Genomic DNA, 21,973 nt, shown 5'->3' with positions numbered 1-21,973 from the left:
TGGTGTTATATATAGACACAAAAAGTATTACGTACTAAGAAAACCTATTATTATTTTATTTATTTCATGCTAATTAAATATTAGAAACAAAAATTTTCTAATTAATATTTAAAAAATATTTCCTTTTGCTCTGAAATATTTGCTATGTATTGATCAATGAAAATTCAGATAATATGTTCTAAAGTTTGTTCACATTTATTATTAAGAATAATATATTAGTAACTTTTTGCGTGTTAAGGTTGTTATATATAGGTACAAAAAGTATTATGTAATAAGAAAATTATTAATAACTTATTTGTTTCATGCTAATTAAATATTACAAACAAATATTTAAAAAATAATATTTAAGAAATATTTGCTTTTGATCTGAAATATTTAGCAGACATATAAATATTTCCTAAATATGTATGTAATATTTTGTGCTATCTGGGTTAAAATCTCTGCTGGGTGGAAAGAAAGGCAGTCACAGATCCTGGCACGGCTTGAATCTGGACCAGCCATTTAAGTAGACTTCACCCAACAAACCTTTGAAACTTCGAAAGTTCAGAAAAATCGAGTAAAAGATCGGAAAAATGTTGCCAAAACCAAACAACGGATTCCGTAGCTCATAATGATGCGAGCAAAGAAACGTTAATAAATTATGAGTTTGGGTTGAATGTGATTCTGTCATTTGCCTTTGCACAAAATCAAGCTTAAATGATTCCATATTTGCTAAAAATCGAATAAAACGACTGATTTGGTAGCATTTTATGGGTCCAATGGGCCCCAACATCTGATTTGTTTATCCCTCACTCTTTTGTTTAGGGTAGCAAAACCAGTTGGAATAGGAAACATGTTTTTGATCATATTGCCGTGCGAACACGCACTTTGTACAAAATTGCCAATAATGAAAAAATTGAAATCGAACTGCAAAGCAAAGCAATGAGTCACCCAAAGGGCTAGCAAGCAAGCGATTATGTAATCATGTGGAATCTGTATATCGCCTATTTTTTTTCGTAAACCTGCCTGAATCATGCCTGAATGTTCAGTTTATTACAGGGAATGGACGAAATAAGTCGCCGGTCTTTCGTGCCGTGTGAATCGCGTTCTTATATGGAAATATAGAATCATTGTGGCCCCCACGATACACAGAAAGTTTAGGTGTATCGTGGTGGCCCCTATGGCAATTGTGGTAGTTTAATCTTTCAATTACCGCTGGATTAAAGCTTTTAAATCGGAATGCGTTTTCATTGTGTGTTTTCAAGTGTAGTGTTAACTTTTTTTGAATTAAGGGATGGACTGGAGGATCGGGCGCCAGCTTGCAGAAAGCTGGTAAGAAAGGTTTCTTATCCATAAATCTCTTTGTTTGAACTGAGTTTAGTTTTTCAAAAAGCAAGTGAAGTGCTATGGATTATTTATATTTTCCTCTCTTATCTTTGCTGATTTCAAATAAATTCGCTATCGATCGATTTTCTGCTATGCTACAGATTTTTTCTTTTTGTTTGGCATTACTTTGCCCCTGGTTGCGATGTAGTAAGATAAGTGAATCTTCTTCATTACTTTGTGATGATCTAGCGGCACCTTAAGGAGGTGAGTGATCCTGGCCAGCCATTTAAACAAACTTCGCGCAGTTTTTCTATATTTTAAGATGTAAACACATTATTTTTGCCAGACTATTCGTATTAGGGATTTTCAGGGGCTAAATCCTTCCGGCTATGGGCATTTTTTACTTTTTAATGTTTTTTTTAACATTTAGATTTTGCGCTGCTTTTCCACCTTTTCAATTTTAAACAAGTTATTTTTTGCTAGACGTTTTTTTTGCCGTCCAGCACCTTTCAGGCTGTAAATGGTTCAAATCAAGACTATTGTTACCAGACTTGCGGCTGTACATCTACACTTTTAAAGAGTTTTTATGTAAAAAACGGGATTTTAAAAAATTTTTGCGGTTGCAATCCGGACATCATTTTGTAGAAGTAGATGGCAACTAGGGTTGTAGTTTTTCTTTGTAGAATCATCAGTAGAGACAACAGAGAGAGAGTAGACATTTGGTTTGCAAATTAAATTGAGAAAACAGCTCAAAATCCATTTTTTTCAAATTTAGACGAGCTGGCAATTAATAGACTCTGGTTCTAACACCATTAAGACGGTTTTAAGTCAAAAAAGTTGTGGCGGATAATAACTAAACAGTAACCGATACCTTAATGCTAGGTTTAGATTCGAATTTTCCACCACCCAAAACTCACTATTTCCACTTTTTGCGAACCTTCAATAAAAACTGTTGAAATTATGGAATCAAATTCAAATATAAATAAAAACCCCCTATATTATCGTAATCAAGCAAAATGTTTCTTTGGTTACATCCTCGTATAGTTAAACTATAACACATTCATTGAGTTGGTTGAAGCAAACTTGCGATAATTTGTGCAAAATCCACTTTCTTCAAGCATTTTTGCGGAAATCTATGTTTCCCATTGATCACATAATCCGATTGTTCAAGGTGCATCCATAACAGTTGTTAGTGGTTAGAAAATGATAAGATTAGCTAGCAAAAACTCTAGTTTACAAAAAAACGTCTTAACTCAAAAGAGACCATCCCATCAAACGAACACCCAGTATATGTACTATGTGCTGAAAATATTGGCTACGCTTAAACCTACTTACATCGTGCCTCGTTCCACATTGATGGATAATTCGTCAAGAATCACCTTGGACCCATAAGTCTTCACAACGTTTTCGACGAGAATAGCTGAGGAGGCGGCCATTCTCAAGCCGCAAATAAGACACTTTCTTAAAAAGTGCTAACCAGAGAAAAAGCAAATATTAATAGCCTGATTGACATTTCAAATTGCGCCAATTATTCCTTATTATTAGGGGTAAAAAGTCCAAGTTGTACTGGTTCATTTATATGCAATTAAACTTTAGCAAGATAAATTGGAACATTAGCTCCAGTTAACTGCCTATAACTAGTGGAAGTAATAGTTTTCTTGATTCTACGCGTTTGATTCTTCTTTGTTTTGAGCATGTTTTCATCGCCATTCAAAGAACCAACCAAAAGATTAGCGGGTGACCTTAAATGAATGGTTCTTAATTATAGAAAGCTCTTGGAATTTGGACTTTTACACAGCCTGTGTACCTACCTGCGGTTCTGCTGTTAGACACACAGCACTCACTTTCTTGTTACAAACACAATGCAAATACTTTATTATTAAAAATAATTTATTCGGCACTGTTGACGTACAAAATCAGCATTCGGCTTCCTATGTGACTCACATATCAAGCAAGAACGTTCTCTTTTTGGATGGAAATCGGTGGCTACCCAGCTAGTCAAATAACAACCTCGATTTGTTTCGGAAATTCGCAACATCAATGGAACCAAAACGTGCTTGCATGAAGTGCTGTAAGTCTTCAATATCATCATAGAATAAAATCGAGCTATAAAAATAATGCTAAATTGCTAGTGAAATCACGTATAGCCAGATCCCACGGATGAAAACCTGTTGCCATTAAAACCCACAAATCCATAAAGCCTCGGAATAGAATTGCGTCTTTTTTAGAGAGTTAATGCATTTAATAATCGGCTTTTCCTCGTTTCCACTAATTATTTTCTAACTGCGCTTATTTGCAATGAAGTTTAGCAGCCTAAATTTCAATTCGGATGAAACGCGCCATAACACACCGCAATAACGCAAATAACGCACTGCAATCAGGATAAACAGTGAAAGTTGGTTGCTCAAACGAAAATTTACTATTTAGCATGAAATAAGGAAAATTGTACCAGAAAGCTGCTAAAACCGTATGTGAATAGCCACATTTAAGTTTGTGAAGTCTATTTATAGTGAAACCGGTGAGCGTTTTGGTTTTTTAGGCCGCCGTGTAAACAGGGGCGAATCCAGCTTTAAATTCAGGGGGGGTTATGTAGAAAAATACAGTCTTCTGTTGTCTATGAAATTAGAAAAAATATCGTCGTTTTGTGCAAGGGCGTAAGATTATTACAAAATTTCATGTTTTCCGTCCCGTTTTGCATGTTTCTCGGAAGCAAAATGAGCAAGAACGCTCGTTTGTACATCATTCTAAAGAGAACTAAATTGCCTTTTTAGAAAGTGAACCATCGATAAGGAAATCTTGGCAGTTTCCTCAAAAAATGCTTGAATTCAAGAAGTTTTAGATTTGCGTGGTTTTTTTTCAAGTGAATTTTATTTGTCTCAGTTTTCCGCTAATATTATCCTATTTTTACACACGCCCTGTAAGGTTGAGAAGCGAAAACTAATTTTGATGTGTTTATACGATGCGGACGAATTAGCGAACAAAAAAATTAATTTTGAATTCGAGATGTTCTAAAGAAAGTCTCAGTTACAACAATTTTCATTGCTTGACTAATGGCCTAAATATAAGATGCAACTTTTTTTGTCCAAATAAAAACACTTGTTTCGGTTTTTTGCTTGAGTGTTTGACTGATGAAAGTGCTCTTGAATGTAGATTTATGACCGTTTAGTTACTTACAAATTGACTGGGAAATTTTAAAAAAAGCACTAAAAAGTTAAATCAAACCTTCACTGTTAGAAACTTTATTGTCAACAATCGGACCAGTTAGTTTGATTCGGTGTTTTTTTTTATAAATTTTAAATGTCTCAACTGAGTCATTTACTTGAGACCAAAAAATGAAGAAATCACTCGATTCCGTTTGGAAAATTAAAACTGTTTTTGCGCAACCCCGTATGAATTAATTAGCAATAAAAAAAATTACAGTTCGAGCCATTAATCAAGCTATTTGAGCGTTTTTTTGACTGGATTTAATTTCAGTTGTTCTTGAAAAATAACTAGAATACATACAGCTAAAAAATACATTTCAAATTAACTAGGGCAACAAATTGTATTGTATACTAAAGCTAAAGAAAACCTACAATACAGACAAGCTTGTACTCAGTTCCAGATTTTAATAGTGTTTTTCTCATCGAATATGCTTCAAAAAACACAATTAAAAACTGAAAAAAATTGAGCACTTTCTTGCTTACTTCGAAATTTCTCCGTTATTAATGGCTTCTTTACATTTCCAATCGATTTTCAAGGATTCGCATAAAAATTAACGATACACAAATTGGCACTTTTAGAGTAAATAGTTTTTTTTTGTATAATTTTTCAATAAAGTTGAAAAATCAGAATATAAGTAGGTACTCCAACCTTTGGCCAATTAAACGCACAAGTTTTTTAAATATTTGATAGAACTAATAATATATCAAGCAATTTTGTGCTAAAATCTCCCAGTTTCAACAAATGTTGTTTTTTTAAGTACGATTTTTTTTTAATATGTACCTCATAAGGAACGCAGCAAACAATTTTTTCCCAGAAACCATACTTTATACATACATACATTTATGAATTTATTGAAACAAACACTGTTTAAATCCACGTCGATGTATTTCAAACCATATATTTTTTAAATGCAACATTTTAATAAATCACAAGTAAAACTATTAGTTTACTAGCAGAAAAAAGTCACCAAATTGGTGGGCACAATCAAGTTTGCAACTGTCTATATACAGGATGTTTCATTAAAAATACCGCAAGAGTTTTGAAAAGTTACATGAGGATTTTAGCGTCAATCATTGCAGGTAATGCTTTTTAAGTTACAAGAATTGAAGAAAACGGTTAAAAAATCCAATTAACTGTCGAAAACTTTCACAATCACCCGGTTTTTTACTGGGTTCCATCCAGCAAATCCTTCCCCCAAATAGTTGTCATCGTCTTGTATCAAAGATTAAAAGCTTTACCTGCAATTTTCCCATAATCATCAAAGCACAAAACAGTTTAACATTAATATCCAAAAAAACACCCTGCATAAAAATAAACATCGAGTTAAACAACAGTTGACATAAATATACATTTCAAGACTTTCATATTATCACGGATCGATTATTCTCTTCGCTCAGCCACTTGAGATCCTTGCACAATTTTCAAGCAAGTAATACCGGCAGTAACCACTACTTAAAAGTCAATATGGGATTAAATACAACATTCAAAATAAATTTGAAGACTTTGAAACATTTGCGCAACAAATCCATGGTAAAAATTCTGGATTCAGCATGTTTGGTTGAAGTCAGCTCGATGTCGGAACAGACAAGGCAACCAATTTCCTCCACTTTGATGTGCGTGCCGACTGCGCCCAAAATTCCGTTACTTCCCAATGTGGCCTCATTCTGAAGCACGCCTTTGAACCATACCAGATCCTTGGCTTTGGTTCTGAGCGTGAAATTCTTGAACTGATTGTCCAGATGTAGGTAAACCTCCGGGCTGAGCCTCCAGTAGAACGAAGGCATTTTAATCATAATCTCAAAGGAATAGGAATTATATTCTTTCAAGCTGCACTTGCTGCTGGAAAATTGGTGCGATGCAACACAGTCGCTGGATTTTTCCTGCTCACACAAGGAGTCCTGCGGCGCGCCAAATAAACAATATAAATAACTCGAAAATACTTTGGGAAATCTGCTTAAAATATTTTCCACGCTATTTTGAATGGAGCTTAACGTCACGGATTCAACAGTGCCTTCCCAGAAAATCTGAGCTCCGGCCAATTCGGCGCATCTAATTTGAGCATTCGCGGTCGTTTCAGTGCCTTCCAATGATTCTTGGTGGCACAATTTTTGAAACTCATTCCAATCCAAGCTCTTGGAGTGCGACGAATATTCAACATCATTGGAAAACTTATTTGAAAGACTGCTGGTGTAATGTGAAGTCTTGATGAGAGTGAAAAACGCCAAAAGCATCAGGATTACTTGAACTGCAGCCGTGTATTTGGCATATCTAGTTTGGGCGCACATAAAACACACTGCTAAACATATAGTAAGCAGGAACAAGAACAGGCAGATGGAATGAATAACATTCGAGGTAATAATCCATTGAGTAACTGCAGCAACTGGAAGAATTACCGAAGTTAAACCAACTAGTGGCAAGAAGAGCACAGATCCAACTACAGCCAAAGTCGCTCTAAACAGTCCGTAGGTAGTTGCGTTGTGGGAACACAACGCAAAGTACTGCAACCAGCTGAGAGTGACTAAATGAGGCAAAACCGTTTTGTATGAGCCGCGCCAATTTTCCTTCATGGCCATTTGGCCCAGAATAACTGGAATGGCTGCATAGAGCAGCAGTCTGAAGTTGATGCAGAACTCGATGCCATTTCCCACAACGTAACTGGGAAATGATGGAAAAACAAGTTCCAGATATCTCCAACCTCTTGAAACAATCGGGTCAGTCTCATAAGGGTATCGAGCAAGAACGTTGATGGCAAAGCTGAGAAGAACCAGGGAATCTATGACTGTTTTCGATCGACGCTTAGGCATAAAACCGAAAAGAGTCATAAACATAAAGCAGCAAGACATCACAGTAAACTCCGACTCCAACTTAATGGGATTGATTGAGTACATGAAATAGTGCACGAGGAGGCTGAAAAAGAACCAAACATAGTGCTTAATATGGTTGAAAATGAACTGAGTTTCAAAGCTATACTCATTTAGATCCCCATTGGAATAGCAGATGAATAAACCCCTCCATAAACGAAACTCGTGCAATTCCCTTTGGGTTTGCAGCAGTTGGAAGGTGGTGATAATCATCACTAGAAACGAACAGTAAAACAGGACCGTAGGAAGGAAATTTGCAATGTTTTCAGTGCTAACTACCGAGTAGATTAGGAACAGAACGATCAGTTGAATCTCATTCCTGACCAGGGGCAGCGGTATGGATTTGTTGCCCAAATATTTCATCAGTTTAAAATAGAGGATTTTCGTTGATAGCACTGGATACAGTAAGGACCAATAAATAAACGGAATGTCATCTAGAGCTCGCAAGTTCGGCTGAGCCAGACAGATCATGTTGTTAATAACAGGCAACTGACCATGAGAGAAGGTTATAGCTGCTGATACCAGCGAGTCTTCAGTGAGTTTCTCGTTGCTTCCATTCGATTTTTCCGACCAATCAATTTCCTCCTCCGAATCCGTAGACTCATCGTAATTGGGCATTATCTCCCCAATTGTTCCATCGGTTTCATTTGCTGAATGGCCATTTTCTGCTGGCTTTGAGCTTGAACTTTCACCGCGATCTATGGCCAGAATTCGCTTTTCTAGTTGGTTGGATGTGATGTATTCATCTCCATTTGATAAGCTGTTGAAATGGAAGTTGTCATGCATTGCATTGCCAAAAAAATGCGTATTCTACACAAACCTAGCAAATACTTCCTTGGCAGCCTTCCGAACAATTTTGTCATCCTGCGTCATGGATATGCAGGCCTTTACATCCATGTAATTGTGCTCGCTGATGCCTTTGCCAGTCTTCAGGCAGGATTTCAGCATCTCAGTCGCCTCTAAGTTGCCTTGCTCAGACGCCTTTAGAAGCCAGTACACTCCTAGTTTGGCGTTTTCTCTTTGCTCCGCTTTGTACTCTGGAATTTTGCTTAATTATTTTCTGCAACCGTGATCTACTTCAAACGCACCACACTCTTCATCTAGCAGCTGCCGGGCAAGCACCACTTGAGACTCAGGACATCCATCTGATGCCAACTGGCTTCTGAGCCGTTTCAATGAACCCCTCTGAGGTCCTAAAAATTGGGCAAAATCCCATTGACTTATTTTAGCACTTAGATCACACTGTAGATTACCCACCGTGAATTGTCCACTGCTTTCGACCAGATGCCGACTTTTTTGGTATGACACCGACCATTTCTACTAGCAATTAAGTTCTTGTTGATAGGAAACGCTAAATTAATATCCAATAGTTAATCCATTTAAGGTTTTTTAAATCACCTTGGGTGAAAGTATTTGGTTGGATATTCACTCTCACTCCCACAACACTGTTCAAGGTGTAGTTTGGGATGCTTATAACAAATGCTGGTTAATTTGTTGTATTTCGGGTAATAATAAACAAACAATGTTGAATTATAACCTTACTTTTTTGAAGTTTGACAACTAACGACTGGGAAGGGTTGAGTGGTAGTGACGTCAGCAAAGCTCCATAACTGAGTGTAGACTCTGAAGCATGTGTATTATTATTATTATTTTATAGTGTTTGCGTAAAAAATTAGTTTTTGCAAAAAGTTCTACTTCAAATATACAAAACCTAAAATTGGGTACAATTACATTTTTTTCAGTCGAATATGAGATATATCAGAAGATAGGAATTGTGCTCAACAATAATGTACAAATTTTACATGCGGGTTTTTTGAGCTTAATCGATTCCTTTCGACGTAAGAAGGTCACAAATATGCATTGATAAAGCGTTTGGGTCAATAATAAGGAATACATCGTCGGATAAAGATCGTGAAGGCTCAAAAAACGCTTAAAATGTGCCGAAAATATCTGTTATTTAGGATCTGAAACTTCTACCAGGTTTTTCAATGAGTTCGATGCATTCCTCGCGTCCGTGAGCTGAAAATGATGTAAAATTTAAGACATTTTATAAAATTTTCATTTTAAAAAAAATCGACCTCCACCATTGGAAAAATTTCAACCAAAAATGAAAATTTCACATGCGTGTTTTTTGAGCTCAATCGATTCCTTTCGACGCAAGAAGGTCACAAATATGCATTTTTATAAAGCGTTTGGGTCAATAATAAGGAAGAAATCGTCGGATAAAGATCGTGAACGCTCAAAAAATACTTAAAATGTGCCGAAAATGTCTGTTATTTCGGATCTGAAATTTCTACCAGGTTTTTCAGTGAGTTTGATGCTTTCCTCGCGTACGCTGGAAATGATGTAAAATTTAAAACATTTTAAAAATTTTTAATTTTTTCAAAAAATCGACCCTCCCATTGTCGGATCTGAAACCTACCAGGTTTTTCAATGAGTTCGATGCATTCCTCGCGTCCGTGAGCTGAAAATGATGTAAAATTTAAGACATTTTGAAAAATTTTTGAAATAATTTTTTTCAAAAAATCGACTCCCACTTTTGGAAAAATTCCAACCAAAAATCAAAATTTCACATGCGTGTTTTTTGAGCTCAATCGATTCCTTTCGACGCAAGAAGGTCACAAATATACCTTTATTTGCCACAACATCGAAAATTGTTATATAGAAAAGTTGATTACAGTTGAAAAGTACGAAACACTGTACTATAAATTTTAAATATAAATAAAAACTTTCCATAGCGAAGATTCAGACCCAAATGTTAATCGGGTCATTTTCAAAATTCTCTACTTTTCCATAAAATCACACGGGATCATGACAAATTTCAATGAGTTATCGAAAGTAAAAAAAACTCAACGAAGAAAAATCGCCTGATAAGTTCGAAAAATACAGTTTTTCGTACAACTAATAATTGAAAAAATTTAGACACTGTGTTCATCCGCATAATATCCCTAATCGCAAATCGTTGGACAAGCATTTCTTCCGGTTAAACCTTGCATTTTTTGACCAAAAAGGAAGTCATTTACAATAATCAATATGGGTATTCTGAACAACGGGAAAAAGAAAACGGAAAAAATGGTTCAATAGTATATTAGACATCAAACAAACGCCTTCAACTGCACCACTAAGTTCATTCAGTTAAGAACATTGTTCAGATCAGAGGCCGTTTGTCTCGAAAAAAATCATCGTTGAACAGTTGAATGGTTATGTTTTTACTAAGAAAAATGATTACAAGAAAAAAGTGTGTGTGTGAATTTAACGGTGGCTGAGCACTAAAGGCCTGCCCCAATTACTATGTCTAACAATTACATGGATGCCCTTTTCACCCACAGAGCCAATACAATATACCATAATCAGCAATTACATAGTTACAATAGGTTTTTCTCAACAGCGGAAATTGAAAACAATAAAGTTACTCTACTACATGTTTTCGAAAAATCTAAATAGTTCAAGCATTAAATATGATTACTATTTATTATCGTGCGACCGAGAATGACTTATACAAGTTTATTGGAAATTTGATAAATGCACTCTGGGGAAAATTACCATCCCTTAAAACTAAAAATTAGAAAGCATTCTTACATAAGAAACAAAGCAAACATTCGGATTTTCTCATAATATAGAGTCCTTTAGTCATTTGCTTCAGGAAAACATACATTAATCCGTTGTGCGCCAGCAAGATCTGTATGAAAATTTCATAATGACTAAAGGTTTAAACATTTTTTCAAATCAAGTAAACCGCACGTCAATTACATTCAAATACTATTGGAAGCCTAATAAAACCAAAATTTATATGAAGTATCTCGCTTAAATTACTGTGGGCTAGTTTTTCAGGCTGATATAATAAAAAATCTCTGCATGTGTTTAACGTTGTTATATGGTAAGGAAATGAGGAAGCCTTTAAATATTTCAACAATAAGTCGAGTGTAAACGGTTAGAAAACAATGCTGAACAGTAACTTTTGAAATATCATTAAACAAAAATTAACATATATGCAGGCATTGCCCAATGACATTTTGTAATAAAGTTTAAAAAAGTATCCGAAAAAATACAAAACTTTTTGGGCATTTATGCATATTCATTGACGCACAGTTCAATATTAAAGAGATAATTATATTAAGCAAAAAGGTTATATAAATTACCATTAGAAGCTTTTTACGAACAATTACTAGTTCATGGTCTATTCAAAGACTTGGCTAAAACTACGTAAATGGTGAGCTAATCTGAGGCGACCCTTCATAGAGTCGCTGTGTATGATCTGTTACTGAACAGCTACGTAAAATATTTAAAGTGGTTATACCGTTTTTGATAAGTAATATATCATTACAATAATTATTTTTTTCGGGTAAAGAATCGCGGTCGATTCATCAATAATATTTCTTTTATCATTTAGACATTTTTTGCCATTGTAGTTTTACATACACGCTTTATTGTCTCGTATGAGCAATAATGCGCAAGATTGTATGATCAAATATGATTTTTGGTTTTCAAATCTTAGTGGGTGTTTCGGTTGAAAGTAACATTTAGTCACAAGCAAATGCACTCAAAAGTGATTTTGTAATACATGTTGGACATTACTTATTAGAACAATGAAGAATGTTTTGTACACGTTCGGATGCAACGTACTTGAGTGTTGGGAGTAAACTTCGCCTACGTTCAAACATGTAAAAACTTGAATTTCTTTAAGCCTACATAGGCGGATAAATCAGGGTTTTGCAATCTTCAGGGTTATATATATATATTTATGACGATTTTCGTGAACCATATCCTTATTCCAGTCAAACCCAACTTTGGATCTGCAGTGCAGAGCGATCAAAGTGGCCAAATCAACAGATCTAATATATAAATACCATAAATATGATCACAGTTGCGCGCATACATTGTAGCGACGTCTCAGTCAATATAATTATAACAGTTGTAACAAACATATAAAAATATACAATATGCTCTCAAAACAATCAGTCGCTTTGACTAATCTGAACACAGCATTTTATCAGTGCCGCAACATGCAAAAATCCGACCCTGTATATATCTTAATAGCAAATTGTTCACGGGTGTTTCAGTCTTCATCTAAGGAAGCTTACAGACAACACAATCCCCGACAACTTCACTTTCACTGCAACACAAGTTTATTCCTCGAAGGATTTTTTCCCGTTTTGCTAGTAGTGGATTCCAAAGATTTTCCAAATTAATGAAAATTCTTGAGAATTCATCATCTAGTCAATTTAGGGAAAACTATAAGTATAGGCTGGAAGTTTAGACTGACACAAGACTAGGAGCATCGCCCTGTCCTTTATGGTCCGCTGTCTTGGCGCAGTCTTCTGATTTCTCCCTTGAGCCGACAGATTCGCCGTTTGAATTTGCGATTATTTCATTCACTTGCACGTCTCTATTTTCAGAAAAATTACCATTTTACTTCCAGATTAAACATTACATCTACACATAAGTATAGGGCGTTGATACTTAGTTATTTAGAAAGAGTCTGCACGATGATCCTGCACAAGCATGTGGACAAAATTTTATCATTTTGCTTGATGCGTCAATGATTAATAGTTTAATTTAGAACTTTTTAAACGATGATGATTAAATTCAATATTTCGAAATCCCGCCAAGTATCAACATCCTTTCGAAGTATGCACAATAAGCAATATACACAGTTGCATAAAAGGCGACAGGTAAAAGCACGAGCTACGTACCCGTTATCGGTTTTAACAGTTAAAGGCAGCCCCTTCAATTGCTTTTCCTTGTTAGATTTGTTAGTGTTGCGCTTTTTGTTTCCCTATAAGAAAATTTTGCAATTTAGTCCATAGGCAAGTGCCATTTTTTACAAATTATTAGTTTCTAAAGTCGATTACCAACGATTGATGCGAAAATACACACAAATAGAGCAAGCAAACTTTCTGGCAGGCATTTGAGATACTCAAAACATTTCCACATAAAGGTAAAGAAAACCTGAAACATTTTGAATCGCTCGGGAATGGCATACTTATTGAAAATGTCGAGGTGTGCCAGATTGAGAAGGTGCGCTATTTGCATAAAATGAAACAAAGCGAAAATCGCGTTTTTCCCCGGAAACATTCGCATAGAACTCGGTAAGTATACATTTTGGAGAAAAAAATTATTCTTATTAATTTATGCGTTATGAAACTTTCTATGGTTGGTCCGATATCCGTAGATGTGAAATGTTCGCTTTAAACTCGAAACTTACCAAAAAGTAGGTAAAAAACAAGGTAATTTTAAATTATTTATTTAACAATGAAGAATTAAGCCAATCACGCCATACATTTAGATAAAAGTACCTGACTGCAATACATAACGAGAGTCGCAAAGCCGATTAAGATCGGACGGCCAGTTTTCACATAATGCAATTTTTAAATAACCTACCTTGAAAAATACCTTTTTTTAATTATCTGCCAGGCTCAAAGTTGCGAATATTTTTTTGCTCCCACAGTTTTGCATCTTCTTGGGCTCTTAAACTATCATATACAATTGCTATATTAAACATTTTAAAATGTTTACTGTTTTACAGCTGTTGGACCGGTTTTAAAAAGTTTGCTTCTAAATAAATAAGCCTGTGAAGCGGGATTTGCGAGTGAGAAAACATCAGGGTACTATTTTTGTATACATCCGATTTTTTCCCACTCGCAAATCACGCTTCACATGCTTATTTACTTAAAAGTAACAATTTAAAAACTTTTAAAACCGTTGAAAGTTATTATAAATTGAAAAAATATTCTTAGTTATAGTTAATATAGCAATTGTATGATAGTTTAAGGGCCCAAGAAGGCGTAAAAGCCAGGACGCAAAAAATATTTATAACAATAAATAAGGCACAAATAAAAAAGGTTTTTTTCAGGTAGGTTATTTACCAATTGCTTTATGCAAAAAATTATCCGCCCGATCTAGCGGCTCTCGTTCTGTAGTGCAGCTCTCTAAATGTAGTACTTTTCTCTAAATGTAGGGCGTGACTGGGTTATTTTTTCCATTGTAAAATAAATAATTTGAAATTACCTTGTTTTTACCTATTTTTTGCACTTCGAGTATTTTAAAGCTAACAATTCAAATCTACGGATATCGCCCCAACTTTGCAAGTATAATTTTTTTCTCCAAAATGCAAACTTACCGAGTTTTATGCGATTGTTCCCAAGAAAAAACGCGATTTTCGGATTTTTTTTCACTTTTTCGTTGTTTATGCAAATAGCACGCCTTTTCAAGCTGGCGCATCTCGATATTTTCAACAGGCATGCCATTCCCGAGCGATTCCAATAGTTATCTAAGCTACGTCACGTTAGAGCCATATCTGTAAGATTTTGTCGTAATGGTCCATATTGAATAATTCCTATTAATCAAAAATAATTTAAAGCGCTCAAATAAAACATCCCTTTAATAACAACCAACAATGCAAAAGAGAAAGGCTCTTTAAACCAAATAAGCGCCCATGCTTCAAAAAGACTGTGAATAAGCGTCCCCAGCTTCCAGATTGATTAGTGAACGAAACCCCAACTTCTACAAGAAAACCAACCGCCATCACCCCTCACTGTTCACTAAACAAGTGATCGCAAAAATCCCCAAATTACCTGACTTTTCCTGTTAACCACTGGATACGTGATTGGCTTTGGAGTCCTGCCGCGTCCAAACGCAGCTCCAGCATAGCCTCGGCCGCGGGCTCTGTATGGGGTCATTCCGGCCGGCATTATTTGCTAAACGAAAAAAAAAACCATGCCTAAAACCGTCGTTCCTTGAAACTAAAACCTTACTTGTCCCTGTCTCAAGTTGTTCTGATAGCCGTAGTTGGCGCCCCAAGAGCCTACAACAACTCCGGCCACTTGCAACTGACCGCCCCGGGACGGAATTGGCCGCCCTCTAGCTCCCGGGCCAACTCGGGCCGAAGGCAAAGGCAATGCAGGCAAATAATTTGCCGGTATACCTAATGGAAGCAATAAACCCGACATGATGCGATTCGTTCGCAGTTTAAGAGGGCAAACCTGTTTGGAATTGCGGTGGAGGCACCTTGACAAACTTGAAGTCAAGCCCCTCTAGAATGGCCTTCCTCATCCGCTCTACCTTGACCACACGTTCGATATAGTTGTCGCATACTTCCAGAATGTTTTTGGCATGCGATGATCTGGATAGGGTGTAGTGGAACAGTTTGCCGTCGAAATACAGCCAGGGACAGCACATGAGCCAAGGCAAGGGGGCGCCGCAGGCGTCGTTAGCCAATATGGCCATATCTACTCCTTTCATAAAGAGCGCAGCTAGCTGAACACCGCGACTTAATACAAAGTTCAACTGGAGCAAATAAAAATCCCTAAATGAAAATCAATTACACCGAAACCTGAAACAATCACTTACAGTAAGTTCTTGCAGATGTTGAACGTTCATCAAATTCGGATTGAATGCTTGACACAAGAAAGAATCGAGCTCATTTCTGCGAAGAATCGGGCGATCTTGGGACATTATGTACCTGAAAACCCCACATGAAGCGTATAAAATTATTGTGGGTGCTTAAGACCACACCATACAGGTGAAAACTTCAACAAGCTGAGCCAGGCACTAATAACTATTTTTTTTCCATTTTCGCAAAGTAAAATAACATTTACAAAACGCAAGGTGTTTCATGAGGAAAGAGCATTATTTTAACGACGTATTCTACGTCCGAAAGTAACTCGAGTTTACCATATAAACGATAGCTCAAAAATGCTTCGATACATGGTGTTGAAATGTAATTGAAAAAATGCAAAATGAAAGATTTCTTCAAATTGTTGCCAGTCGCGTGGGTGGCAGGCACGCTACCGAATTTGTTAATTATTACCATAATTTTTGAAATTCCTTGCATTACAAACTAAAAATATCTCTTGCAATTTTTGTTACAAGCCGTTAGGAATCTAAAGTAAGATTTGCGGTAGGTGGACCAAAATGGACACATTTAAATGGAATCACCGTTCGCGTTGGAGTAAATAAATCTCACGATCTTCATGTCTCATCCACGTTTCTGATAAAATCAATATACATGAACATTGCGTAACAGTCATCGAGGTCCAAAGCATGTGCACGTAAACTTTGACAATTTAATAAAAATATTATGTCCGATATATTCAAAATCAAATTTTTTAGTTAACGAGTGGACTTTCCTCGACTGAGCGTTACATAGATGAACGTGACGGCTCAGTCTCATTGCTGTGCTAAGCGCGCTTGAAGAAGTTTCCACTGCGCAAAAAGCACAACTAAATCGGTTCCTACCTTAAAACGCATGCCATAATCAACATATGTTGGGGTACATAGGCTGTGTTCAGGATCAGGGGGGTGTCGGAGTTGAGGCAGGATAAAAAGGCTCGCATTCGGCGCCGTTTATCGTCCACAGCCGGCCCAAACCATAGGCGTTGCAATGTGGGCACAGCCCATGGTAAAAGTTCAGCCTTTACTTGTTCGGGAGTCTGATAGGGGTTAGATCTGCTGTATACCCATTCCTTCACCACCACGTCTGGTGGCGGAGCATTCTCTGCTAATTCTCCGCTCTCTTTTTGGAAATATTTTCAAAATAAATTAAGCGTTAACTCCAATTATCGGCGCCCGTTACCTTTCTTTTTTGTGTAAACATAACGTAAATGATGCAAGTTAAATAAAACTGCATAAATTCGCCGTCTGAGCGGCAGGTAAATCTCATGAATCGGAGGAAACTCTCTGTTGCCTTCGTCTTCCATCAGACAAGGAAGCCGCACTTCTTGAGTACTCAGCACATGAAGAATGGTGGGGGCCATCAGTCCCTTTTGATGACGGAGCGATGCTGTACGCAAAACGTCCGGGGAAACTGAAGGGACCACAATGTTTTCTGCAAAAGGCACAAAAGTTCATTATCTTGGCCCGAAATATGTGATTAAAACCGTTTACCATGCTTGGAGCCCGATTGCTTGCTTGAGTTACTGTTGGATTTTCCACTGGAAAACTTGATAGCATCTTGGGCTTCTTTGACACCCGTATGAACGCCGCCGTTAGCCACTCCGTTTTCGCGTTGTAAAGGATCAGTAGACGAGGTTGGAGAATCATCTAAAAGAGAGTCCACCAAGGTTCCTTCTTGAAAAGGCAAAAATAAAGGTGACAAGTTTTGTTGGTATCGGGTACGAATGAAACTTAATAACTTTGCTTAGACGAATCTCTGGATCCTAGATAGTTAATGTTAAGCGCCGCTTGTAGTGTTTGTATTCCCAAACTGCCCCATTGGCTAGTTAAAATAGGCACTCCCCATTCGGGAATCAAAATACTTACTACAATTGCATATGCTTACAAGAGTTGTTCAGTACAAATGATAACGGGACTGCGCCGTTAACTTTTCTATTTTGAAAGGTAGAGAGGTAATTTTTATACCAATTCGAGGAATAGCTAAGTGTACTAATATCAAAGTATTGTAGTAAGTTTAAATGTAAAAAAAAAACTGTTTTGCGCTCACAATGTTCTTTGACACGAATGCATATTCTGTATTCTCTATTGCCATTTACAATTTATAGTATGTATGGTATATTTATATTTATGGTAGTATGGAACACCCAGTACACTGGTGAAAAATTGAAACTATTTCTGCTTATCTCAATACATGCATACCACTGTCGCAAATGTAGAAAATAATTCAGACAAATTTAAGGTTTCAAGAAGGCCTAAAAGAACGTTGATTTTTACCAATCCCGAGGTAAGTTTTTCTAGTGTTTTGCTCTCCCAAAAGGAAGGATTTTTTCCCTCAAAAACTGATGAATGTTTTAACACTTTGTAAATTATAGTTTTTATACAACATGTTTTAATTGTGAATTGGTGTTTGTAGTTTGTGTAAATTTTAAATCTGATGATGGCGCTGTTGACTCGCCGAAACGTAATGAAATAAACGATGTTTAAAATTTTTACTTCACACTTTGACTGAGACCCAGGAAAGATAAGAATATCATAACTTATACATACCTGCTGACTTAATGAGAATGTCCATTTCAGCAAAATCAGACGACAAGACACTATTAGCAGTCAACAAGTTGTAGTTTTGCAGCGTTTCTCTCTAGAATAATTTTAGTGTTGGATTAAATCAAAAACAAATTCCGGTGGTTTTTACTTGTTGCTCCGAAGTCTCTGAAGCAAACACCAGCTGGTCTACGACCGCCTCGTCTTTAGGTACCGGAATGTTTTTCTTTTCAATATTTTTCTGCCTGGGCTTTGCTGAAAACAGACAGACTTACTACTGTGCAAAAACCGGGATAAATGGGGCTTTTACCTGGCGCTCCATACTTTAGAAAGCCACTGGCTGTGCCATTTAGATAATACTGAACCGACTGCCTGAATCGAGCAGCTCGTTTGTCTTCCAATGATCCAAAAACTGCGATTACTAGACCTTCCATATTTGAAGACGGTGGCAGGGTTCTAACAAATTCGGCCAGAGATCTCACTGAACTTTCAGCAAACTGCAACAAGCGCAAATATTGACAATGCGACACTAGAGTTGTTTCGTGGATGGTCAAAAACTTACGTCTTCTTCTTTTTTGACGAAATTGATTTTCCTGTACAAGTCTTGCAGTTCGCTTTCAGGCAACAAAAAGTTGCCAAGCAAAGCTGCCATGATACAAATCTGCTCCTGGGTCACATTAAGCGACTTTGTCAATACACTCAGCATGTATTCCTTTGTCTCAATAGAGCTCTAAAGAGAATATTCTCATTGGCATTAAGATCCAAAGCAAATTTTGGCGCAACTTACCTTATAAGTAAGTTTCAAATTCTCGGAGGAAAAATAGCGAGGAGGGTCAAAGGCAGCATACTCAGCATCGTCAGCCAAAAGGCCATGAAATCCATATTCGCGACAATATGCTATGACTTCCTGATGATGATCGTCCATGGTGCACATCTGATACTCATCTCAATTAGCTCTCGAAATCCAAACATTTTCTCCTCATGAACTCACCACATGAACTCCTAAATGTCGCAACGCCATTCTCAGGCCTGCTCTCAAAGTAATAGGGGGCGTCCACCATACCTTGGGAGGCGGCGTGCCTTTGGTGTTGATGTGCTTTAACACCATGCCGACTTTCTGTCGCGCATTTGCCTGCTCGGCTTTCCACTCATCCATGCGGCATTGCTCAATTGTTCCATTAAACACGACGGCTACTTCAATGTTACCATTCTCCAAAGCACTGCACAGTAACGATAAATATTGAATCATTCGGTTCCATTGTCCTCCACAGGCCCAATCTAACAAACGAATGAGGAATATTGAGTGTTATCGCAAAACAAAGAGCGTTGATCTTCCACTGTTAGATTTGAGATCATATCCTACTAATTTATTCGCCAAGGGATTGTTAGGGAGACTGGTAAGCAGCAGAAAAATACCATATTGCTTGACGCGTTTTTATGATTGGACAAAAACGCATTAAATCCAGTTCTCACAATGTTAAAACAAACAGCAGAAACAAATCTTTAATTTGTGCAATTATATCCTGTTTATTTTAATGTGCGATTACTCCCAATTTGGACTAATTTAATTGAGTTTTCGTCGATAATTGTATATATGATTTATATATATATATGTATGATTTAATTAATATTTTACTCTCTTCCTGGTCACGGAGATTTAAACTGACTTAAGAAAAAAATGAACAACTCGACATAGAAGATGTGCTGAGCAAACTTAATTAAAGCTCAATAAGCGATAACTAAATAGTCGTGATGTTCGAACAAACGATCACAATACTAATAACATTTGTCCTCAGGAAAACCAAAAGTATGTACTGTACACACCATATTCGTAACTCTTGAACTTTCTAATCCCTACAAGACAATGGAAAATATTGATTAAAATATGTATGGACGCGAATTGTAAATTGCAAGACAGCACAAAGCTTGCAGATCATATCAATTTCAAAGAAGAAAACTCCAATGGAGTTAGATTTCTCAAGGATTTCGCGTTTTGAGAAGAAGAAATACAAAATAGTTTATTTTTAATCATGATTTATTTGATAACTATTTACTACTAACTGGAAAGAGGAAAAGAAAAAGAAGAAAATTTGGGAAAAAAACTAAAACCGGAATTTCCGGTAGATTAACGCAATTCTTTATTTGAGTGAACTTTTTTATGACTTTTGGAATGGAGATTTACGGCAATATAAATCTTTCAATTTCTGGCTGGAAATAACTACATCCGTACAGTGGCGGATTTAAATTATTTTTCTATACCTTAAAATACACTTTAAATGAAGTAGTCTAAGCAAACAACAAATTTACCTGGCTCAGAATTACGTACGATTAAGTAAAGCAAAATGTATAAACTATTTACCAACCGGGCACATATGCACACCCAATTATCAATCTTTAAAAAGCACACAAAAACAATCAAGGGAAATATTAGAAACAGAATAAAAACAGTGCTATGTCATAAACAGATGAAACAAAAAATACTTAATACACTCAGACTCGTAATGGGTCCAAAGTCTGAAAGCTTAAATGTAATGAAGTTGAAAATAGGAAACAATATTTGCCATGTACCTATTCGTGTGTACAACAATAAAGGTGTTAGTCTCTGTCCCAGAGTTTTTAAACCCTGCTCTAAACAACTTGGAAATAATTAGCAATTTTGGGTTTAACCTGCATTCATTATTATGGGCTTAGAGCTACAAAACATCCTCAACCGAAATTTAATTTTTGCAGAAAGGCTGAATGAGCTACCCTTTGAATATCTATTTGGTGAAATATTAATATAATAATAAATATTGAAATACTTGGCCCTTCCAGTAAACAGGGCGAGTTTTTGCCATTCTGCTAGTAAATACACGTTGGGCAATAATCTAGTACTACGTACCTGAATAATAGCCCCCATATAACCTGTCAAGGCAATTTTCAGCGTCCACAATTAAACGTAGTTTGTTGCCGCCGGGAGGCCTAATTTTGCGGTTTGTATTGTGGGGTTGCTGTCGCTGGCACACATTTCTGGCAATTTTCAACAGGTCCACCGATACTGAGCCCCCTTCTAAAGCGACACTCTCCAAAAAAGTCTGCAAGTCCTGCACTCCCATGATTCAGTTGGCGACTCCAGAGGCTCAATTAGAAGAGTTCATATCTTTGATAGTCAATACACATTGAATTAGAACTAGCTTATTCTTGGGAATTGATTTAATTAGACGTTATTGACCCGGACAGCAATGGCTGCCAGTGAATTAACTAAGATAATTTTGTCAGTAAACATACCAATTTTCCAATGCTCAGTCTTTAATGAGGGTGCAAAATAGATGGCAATCAATCTCGGATGTAGTCAATTGTATATAAGCTGTAGTAAGGGTGTGCTTTACGCAAAACTGCTGCCAGCTAGACGCCTAGAAGGCTCCATGTTTGGACGCCTGCCGGTGAAGATAATCGCCGATTCTTTGGATACGACGCGTGACAATCATCAAACGAATGCGCCAAACTCACTGGGAACCAAGTCTGGATCAGCCGGAAGTCTCTCGAAACGTAAATAGGGAAAAAAATGCGATAAATTAGTAAAAAAAACGATCATAAAAGCACAGCTTATAGAGGGATGTTTACCGGAAGCGGCTTTCATTTATGGCGCATGACGGGGTCCACATGTCATTGGTTGGCATAGAGCATAG

At 36.7% G+C, this 21,973-nt stretch overlaps 3 protein-coding genes across 6 annotated transcripts in view; all 3 read right to left on the bottom strand.

Annotated features, from left to right (window-relative positions):
• Nucleotides 1-3,778, bottom strand: part of LOC109535226 (ABC transporter G family member 23) — a 13,188-nt gene extending 9,410 nt beyond the window's left edge. The window contains exons 1-2 of the mRNA XM_019901105.2: nucleotides 3,117-3,778; nucleotides 2,641-2,777 (exon numbers count right to left, since the gene is read on the bottom strand). Of these exons, the coding sequence (XP_019756664.2) occupies nucleotides 2,641-2,741 (101 nt within the window). The 5' untranslated portion in view covers nucleotides 2,742-2,777; nucleotides 3,117-3,778. The remainder of the gene's footprint in view (nucleotides 1-2,640; nucleotides 2,778-3,116) is intronic.
• Nucleotides 3,779-5,375: 1,597 nt separating this feature from the next.
• Nucleotides 5,376-8,942, bottom strand: LOC109535223 (wolframin). Its single transcript, XM_048666692.1, has 5 exons — nucleotides 8,769-8,942; nucleotides 8,628-8,704; nucleotides 8,459-8,563; nucleotides 8,191-8,407; nucleotides 5,376-8,130 (listed from the first exon to the last, which is right to left on the bottom strand). The coding sequence occupies exons 2-5, from the start codon at nucleotides 8,683-8,685 to the stop codon at nucleotides 5,958-5,960; spliced, it is 2,553 nt and encodes an 850-aa protein (XP_048522649.1). The 5' UTR covers nucleotides 8,686-8,704; nucleotides 8,769-8,942; the 3' UTR covers nucleotides 5,376-5,957.
• A 1,500-nt stretch (nucleotides 8,943-10,442) lies between these two features.
• On the bottom strand, nucleotides 10,443-21,955 carry LOC109535167 (constitutive coactivator of PPAR-gamma-like protein 1). 4 transcript variants are annotated; one of them, XM_019901030.2, is made up of 17 exons: nucleotides 21,573-21,955; nucleotides 21,187-21,444; nucleotides 19,297-19,583; nucleotides 19,093-19,239; nucleotides 18,868-19,035; nucleotides 18,616-18,802; nucleotides 18,457-18,560; nucleotides 18,312-18,402; nucleotides 17,256-17,438; nucleotides 16,945-17,196; nucleotides 16,608-16,884; nucleotides 15,720-15,831; nucleotides 15,353-15,656; nucleotides 15,125-15,294; nucleotides 14,945-15,067; nucleotides 13,064-13,146; nucleotides 10,443-12,756 (listed from the first exon to the last, which is right to left on the bottom strand). In XM_019901030.2, exons 2-17 carry the CDS (start codon nucleotides 21,398-21,400, stop codon nucleotides 12,624-12,626), a joined length of 2,835 nt encoding a protein of 944 aa, XP_019756589.1. In that variant the 5' UTR covers nucleotides 21,401-21,444; nucleotides 21,573-21,955; the 3' UTR covers nucleotides 10,443-12,623. The 4 variants fall into 4 exon arrangements, with proteins under 4 accessions (XP_019756589.1, XP_048522814.1, XP_019756590.1 ...); XM_048666857.1 differs by having other exon boundaries at nucleotides 17,256-17,435; XM_019901031.2 differs by having other exon boundaries at nucleotides 17,256-17,411; nucleotides 21,573-21,954.
• Between the last annotated feature and the right edge of the window lie 18 nt (nucleotides 21,956-21,973).

The sequence above is a fragment of the Dendroctonus ponderosae genome, unplaced genomic scaffold (assembly GCF_020466585.1).
Source record: "Dendroctonus ponderosae isolate FM_Combo_2020 unplaced genomic scaffold, Dpon_F_20191213v2 Dpon_F_20191213_5, whole genome shotgun sequence".
Classification (NCBI taxonomy): Eukaryota; Metazoa; Arthropoda; class Insecta; order Coleoptera; family Curculionidae; genus Dendroctonus; species Dendroctonus ponderosae.
Note: the sequence above shows the minus strand (reverse complement) of the source record. Positions and strands in the feature narration are given on the sequence as shown.